Source organism: Engraulis encrasicolus, chromosome 10, assembly GCF_034702125.1.
Source record: "Engraulis encrasicolus isolate BLACKSEA-1 chromosome 10, IST_EnEncr_1.0, whole genome shotgun sequence".
In the NCBI taxonomy this organism is placed as follows: domain Eukaryota; kingdom Metazoa; phylum Chordata; class Actinopteri; order Clupeiformes; family Engraulidae; genus Engraulis; species Engraulis encrasicolus.
This window is the reverse complement of record NC_085866.1, coordinates 26,490,997-26,498,496: the sequence shown is the minus strand read 5'-3', so window position 1 is coordinate 26,498,496 and position 7,500 is coordinate 26,490,997. Positions and strand designations below refer to the sequence as shown.

Genomic DNA, 7,500 nt, shown 5'->3' with positions numbered 1-7,500 from the left:
ACGGAGGGCACTACCCCACGCCCTCCCACTTGTTTGTGCAGTCGTAGCTCCAGGAAGTGAAACAATTCTTGACATATTTATCATGACAAATCTTGGCCATCCGTCATCTTTGACTACAGCACATGACCTATAGTCGTAAATCAACTGACCTGACCTCTCTCTACCTCTCTCCATCTCTTCGTCTCTCTACATCTCTCTCTCTTTCTCTTTCTCTCTCTCTCTCCGTCTCTCCATCTCTCCGTCTCTCCCTTTCTCCCTCTCTCCGTCTCCGTCTTTCTCCATTTCTCTCTCTCTGTCGCGCTCCCCCCGTCCCGCCCCGCCCTGCCACACCCCAGTCATGCCCCACCCCCACCGCTTCCTGGGTAACAGCGCCCTCTGGTGGGACCTGAAGAACGACGTGACCATCTCCACGCCCTGGTACCTGGGCCTGGTGTTCCGCACGCGCGCCAAGGAGGGGGTGCTGCTGCAGGCCCAGGCCGGCCAGTACACCAGCCTCATCTTCCAGGTCAGCACTGCACTGCACTGTACTCGATTTCTCTCTCTCTCTCTTAGTGACAATCTAGTGCCACATATTCAAAATCACTTGGTTATACCTGTACTGTACATTTCAGCCAGGTCAGTGGCTGGTTGAATGATTACCTGGTTGAATTAGACAGGTAGAACAAGGCCATTTGTAGTAGGTGGCACTGGATTGTACAGTAAGTAATGAATCAGTTTCACCCACCACTGGTAGTTACAATACTGTACTTCATGAATTGTAACGAATGAGTCGATTTCACCCCTCACTGGTAGTTACATTACTGTACAGGGGTGGAGTTATAGGGAGGGCGAGCAGGGCATTTGCCCCAGGGCCCGGGGCACTCTTGCATTGGTGGTGGGGGCCCTATTGTGACCTTGGCAGGCCGTATAGGAACCCCCAGAAGTGTCTTGCCCTGGGGTCCTGTGTGCAGTTGTTCTGCCACTGATACTGCACATCTGTGTGTGTGTGTCTCTGCAGCTGATAGCGGGCCAGCTGGTGTTCTCGGTGGCCAAGGGGACCACGCGGCCCGTGCGTCTGCGTCTGGACCAGGTGCAGGTGTGTGACGGCCGCTGGCACGACCTCCAGATGGAACTCCGGGACGTCAGGAGCGGCCGAGAGACCCGATACGTGGCCACGCTACGCCTCGACTTCGGACTCTACCAGGTGCAGTGAGGCCTTCCTGACACACACACAAGGACAAACAATGACACACAAACAGAGACATGCAAAGACAGACAGACAGACACACACACACATACACACACACACACACACACACACACACACACACACACACACACACACACACACACACACACACACACACACACACACACACACACACACACACACACACACACACACACACACACACACACACACACACACACACACAAAGACACACAGACATGCAAAGACAGACATACACAGCCATATTAAGAAACAGTAACTACTGCTCACATTGCGCACAGCCATTGGTCACAGCTCACATTGAGGAGTCACACGACAGATGGTAGACTATATTAATTCTTTAGAGATGTACAGAGAATATGTTTTTGAAGGAATTTGTGGGTGTCAAGGACAGACAAATGATAGATAAAGCCATGCCTTCTAAAGGTGAATCTAACGCACACTCTTCCAGACCTAGCTGGTGAGCTTGCAAAGCTGCATGGAACTACACCAGTCTGGAGAGAGTCAGGCTATTATTTTAGTGGTAGGACTCCTTTACCTTTCATACACGTGAACATGTGAACCTTTCCCCACATAATGAAGCATGGCAAGAGGTAGAGGTGTAAATAACAATCGATATGTATCGATGCATTTATCCTACGGCCGACAATCGAATCGAATCGCATAGTATTGTGGGGCATTCTTAAGTATCGAAAATAATCTAATAATCCCTGTTAATGTCCTAGCTGTTGATTGTGCAACATAATGTGGAAGTGGAAAAATAATTGGAAAAAAATCGAATCGAAACAAAACGCATCTTATCGTGAGGCATGTAAGTATAGAAAACAATCGAATAACTGCCTTAAGATATCGATATCGAATCGTATCATCATGGAATCTGGGATTTACACCCCTAGCAAGAGGCTCTTCAAGCAGGTCAAGGAGGGCTGCACTCTCTGGGGGACATTCTAGATTGCCTGTTGTCCACAGACTTTCTTTGTCTCTTCCTCCACCTCATGGTAAACTGAGGGTCATTTGTAGAGAGTTACTTGTGCACAATCCCTGGTGCTGAACACAAATATTACGTATTTTTGGAAAAAAGGTTCGCACACTTTGGATTTTTTCTTCTTTAAGTTATTTTTTCTTCCTTTTATTTATCCACTCTTGGATAAATAAAAAGAAGAAAAAATAACTTAAAGAAGAAAAAATCCAAAGTGTGCGAACCTTTTTTCCAANAAAAACTGAGGGTCATTACCTTGGTAGGAACAATAAACAATAAACGGTTAGGGCTTTTGTGGTCAAATTCATGTTTTGTACACAAAACATTTGTGAGCCTTTTCATTACATTATATTACATTACATTACACGTAGCTGACACTTTTATCCAAAGTGACGTACAGTTATTTAGGGTATTGGTTACAGTCCCTGGAGCAATTTGGGTGAGGTGCCTTGCTCAAGATCCCTTCAGCCATGGATGGCAGTGCGGCAGAGAGAGGTAAGGGTGGGACTCGAACCGGCAACCCTCTGATCTTAAGGCTGCATTTCCCCGTATAAAAGTATTTCAAGAGGCTCTTCAAGGAGGTAAAGGAGGCCGTACCCTCCCAGCCTGACCCACCATCTTTGACCTTCGCCACACATCACCATCCGCCAGCCGTCTCTTATAATAATCTGACATGATAATCTCTTCTACTGCATCCTCTGTAATCCTTGCGCCTAATCCTAACTGTGTTGTCAAGACTTAGCCCTGGGCTATTGTTTTCATCTGAAACATACCAGCACAGTGTACACATACAGTCACATACGGAAACTGCACACATGACTGCACACTCACACATGCATCCATGCACACATACTGTACTTACACTCGTGCACAGACACGTATGCACATTGCACACACAGGCATGCACATACTACACACACACACACACACACACACACACACACACACACACACACACACACAGGCACATGCACACACACACACAAACACATGCACCGACACCCATCCACCCATCACATGCATGTATGCACACCACATAAACAGACTACCATATCCATATGTGAACTCTGTGTCTGCGAGGCATGGAAGTCTCTCATTCATATGATCGATCTCTCAAACTGTTGCCCACAGCTCAGTCTGTCCCTCATGTCTTTATCACAGAAAAGTGTTTTTTTTTAATCCCTTCCTTTTATCTCTCTTTCTCTGTCTCTGTCTCTGTCTCTGTCTCTGTCTCTCTCTCTCTCTCTCTCTCTCTCTCTCTCTCTCTCTCTCTCTCCTCTCTCTCTCTCTCTCTCTCTCTCTCTCTCTCTCTCTCTCTCTCTCTCTCTCTCTCTCTCTCTCCCCCCCCCTCTCTCTCCCCCTTCCTGTCTCGTCCTGCTGCACCAGTTGCATACAACTGAAGTCCTTTGTCTACCTTGAGCTGGATGAATAAGAAATGAAAACCTCTCTCTCTCTCACACACACACACCTATTAAAGACAGACCTCTCTGTCTTCCTTTTGCATGTTCTTTCTTCTTTTCTTCCCTTTGCCATTGGTGCACCGACTTTTGGTTTCTTCTCACATAATGTAGTCAGTTCTGTTCTCTTTCTCTTTCTCTCTCTCTCTCTCTCTCTCTCTCTCTCTCTCTCTCTCTCTCTCTCTCTCTCTCTCTCTCTCTCTCTCTCTCTCCCCTCTCTCCCCCCTCTCTCTCCCTCTTCTCTTCTTTTCTCTTCTCTTCTCTCCTCTCCTCTCCTCTTCTCTTCTCTTCTCTTCTCTTCTCTTCTCTCCTCTCTCTCCTTATCTCTCTGACCATGTGCTTGTCTTCCTCCTGCAGGGCACGGTGATAGTGGGTAATGAGATCCACGGGCTGAAGGTGAAGCACCTGCATGTGGGGGGAGTGCTGGGCTCCGGAGAGGTGCAGAGTGGCATACGAGGCTGCATCCAGGTGAGACCCTATACACAGGCCACTGTTGTGGGTCTGTGTGTGTGTGTGAGTGTGTGTGTGTCTGTTGTAGGTGGGGGGAATTGGGGTTAATGGAGGGTTTCAAGGGGTTTATGTAGGGAGGACCAAGGGAGTGCTGGGCACCGGAGAGGTACAGAGTGGCATACGTGGCTGCATTCAGGTGAGACCCTATACCCAGGACACTGTTGTGGGTGGGGGTGGTGGTGGTGGGGTATAGAGGGGTTTAAGGGGCTGAGGTAGCAGCCGGCAGGGGCACTTTCTTAGGTGGAGGTGGGGGCATAGAGGGTTTCAAGGTGTTTAGGTTGGAAGGACGGACGGAGCTCTGGTCTCCGGAGATTTAGGTACGGAGGACAGAGGAGGGCAGTAGGCCTACAGGGATGGATTAACTTGTAACCTTTGAGGCTAGCTTACAGTAAAACCATGTGACCAGAGAGCAAAGCATTGCCAAACTCTGCAGAGTGTATAGAGTGGTTTAGGTAGGGAGGACGGAGGAAGTCTTGGGCTCCGGAGAGGAATTTGAGGAATTTGACCTGTGTGGGCAGGGCTGCTTAGGATGGCCGTCTGCGGGTACAATTTTTGGACATAGATATCAATAGAATTGGCTGGAAATCATCAGCCTCATCTGGCAACTCTGCCTGTGAGCCGATAGCTGAATAAGCCTGCCATACCCTGTGACCATAGTAGGTTAGGGTGGGGTGGGGTATGCATGTGGTGGTGTGTAACCCTGGAACCAAGTGCATGTGAAGAGTTCAGATGCAAAACCCCCTAACTCCATTTCTGAAGACCTGCACTTCTATATTTTTAGAGAACCCCGTTGTTAGTTTGGTTTACATTTATGTACTTGATAATACATATAAATAGTTATATTGCATAAATAAAATAATAAAAATATGAAAAAAGTTTGAAAGCTTTGTATTAAATAAAAATGAATTAACATTATTGACTGAAAAGGCACTTAGTTTTTTTTTGCATCTGAACTCGTCATGTGTACACCAATTCACGATGGATGGTGGTTCTGTTTGATGGAGGCGGGGTCACTGAGGGCCACCCAGGGCCATAGAGAAAGCGCAGCACCATCCATCAAGAACTGAACGTTTTTCACATGGCAGCAGGTAACGTGACCTCACCCAATGCAAAGTGAATAGGGAAAACAGGGCAGGGCAGCCGACAAATATCTTACACGTGTCTGACTCGAGCTGTGGGGGTAAATGTCAGGTGGAAGAGCCACATTTGGGCTGATAGGCTCCTGCAGGACTTTGGAGAAGGCAAGGAGTGTGTGTGTGTGTGTGTGTGTGTGTGTGTGTGTGTGTGTGTGCGTGCGTGCGTGCGTGCGTGCGTGCATGCCTGCGTACGTGCCTGCGTGCGCACGTGCATGTGTGCGCGCGTGCATGCATGTGTGGATGGAAACTCTGAAACCCAGAGGGGTTCAGGTAGGGAGGATGGAGTTAGGAGGTGTGTGTGTGTGTGTGTGTGTGTGTGTGTGTGTGTGTGTGTGTGTGTGTGTGTGTGTGTGTGTGTGTGTGTGTGTGTGTGTGTGTGTGTGTGTGTGTGTGTGTGTGTGTGTGTGTGTGTGTGTGTGTGTGTGTGTGTGTGTGTGAACGGAGGAAGGAGTTGTGTGTGAGTGTCGGGGGAGTCTAGGGCTCCGCGGCTGCATTCAGGTGAGCCCCTACCCTGTCGCCATAGCAACTGCAGCTGCCTGAATGTCTGCTTCTGAAAGTCTTATTTCACTCTCATGTGGATTTACAGAGCAAATATCTTTCTCATTGAAAAAATGTGTGTGGGTGGATGTAGTAGTAATAGTACTTTTATAGTAGTAGTAGCTCTGTGTGTGTGTGTGTGTGTGTGTGTGTGTGTGCGTGCGTGCGTGCGTGCGTGCGTGCGTGCGTGCGTGCGTGCGTGCGTGCGTGTGTGTGTGTGTGTGTGTGTGTGTGTGTGTGTGTCAGCGAAGGGCCAGAGATAAAGCAAGGAAATGAAAAGAGAGGAGTGTGTGTGTGTGTGTGTGTGTGTGTGTGTGTGTGTGTGTGTGTGTGTGTGTGTGTGTGTGTGTGTGTGTGTGTGTGTGTGTGTGTGTGTGTGTGTGTGTGTGTGTGTGTGTGTGTCTTTGGGGAGCTTTCTCAAGGCCCGAAGGATACAAGGATATTTATTTGTCACATGCTGGCAATACAGAAATACTGGATAAACAAAGACATGCAAGAAAGTTACTGAACTGATCTGTGTTTCTTTCCGTGTGTGTGTGTGTGCATGCATGTGTGCGTGCATGCATGCGTGCGTACATGTGTGCGTGCACCGGTCTGTGTGTTCTTCTTCACAGGGGGTGCGTTTGGGGGTGCGTCCCGATTCTCCTCCTCTGCCTCGGCCGTCCCGGTCAGTGAAGGTGGAGACTGGCTGCCCTGTCGGAGACGCCTGCCTCTCTTCTCCTTGCCCCGCCCACAGCAGGTGCGCTGACGAATGGGAGAAGCACACGTGCATCTGCGAGCCAGGTAAGCCACTATGTTTTCTTTTACAGTATGATGGGTGTAGTATGGGTGGTGCTGTCATGCAGAGCTCTACGGAACCCGACCCGATATGACATGCCCATGGGGACCAAAGTTCAAGTCCAACTTGGGTCCTTTTTCAACTATACTCTATCTTTCTTCATGTCATATACTGTCTTGTAAAAATCTCATAAATAATACTTTGTATGTACATTTGGGGGCTTTTAAGCTTTTATTCAGACAGATCAGTTTTAGTGTGACAGGAAATGAGTAGAAGAGGGAGATGGGGGAGGATCTGGAAGCGACCTCAGGCTGGATTCGAACCCGGGTCCCCGGCATAACAGTACTGTCCCTTAGCTGTTTGGACCGAGGCTGTATGTATTCCTAACCATGGACATCCCTGAAGCTACAGTGCTCCCCTTGATGAGGAATACATATATGCGCGTGGTATATTCGTAACCATGGATATCATGGTGGATGTAGAGCTCTTCCCTTGGCAGTGAGTGAAATAAAATAGACCGCTAAGTAAAATAAATAAGATAACATTAGAATCAAGGACCTCCTGGTGCTTTACATCAGCAGCATCCCAGTCGCACAGTATGAAGCTTTAAATTAAATTTTTATTTCTGCTTTGGTTCGCCATTAGAGAATCACTGTCACTGTCTGCATACCATTTTGACAGCTGATTTTAATGGTTCGCTCGTTTGTTTTCATCATAGCCTGCTCTCATGTAGTAGTATTTCCTCCATTAAAATTTACACCAAGAAGCTAGACTTGAAACTCCCTGATGTCCGTAGCTATAAATAGCACACAGAATGTAATATGGTTGGTGCTGCGTGTTTTTCATTACCAAAAAATCAAACAGAATCCGAAAAGGCAGTAAAGCTCCTAGTA

The 7,500-nt window shown here is 47.9% G+C and overlaps 1 protein-coding gene across 1 annotated transcript in view; it reads left to right on the top strand.

The window, feature by feature from the left end:
- Nucleotides 1-7,500, top strand: part of celsr3 (cadherin, EGF LAG seven-pass G-type receptor 3) — a 123,035-nt gene that overhangs the window by 60,553 nt on the left and 54,982 nt on the right. The window contains exons 15-18 of the mRNA XM_063209446.1: nucleotides 336-505; nucleotides 998-1,183; nucleotides 4,004-4,114; nucleotides 6,444-6,612. Of these exons, the coding sequence (XP_063065516.1) occupies nucleotides 336-505; nucleotides 998-1,183; nucleotides 4,004-4,114; nucleotides 6,444-6,612 (636 nt within the window). The remainder of the gene's footprint in view (nucleotides 1-335; nucleotides 506-997; nucleotides 1,184-4,003; nucleotides 4,115-6,443; nucleotides 6,613-7,500) is intronic.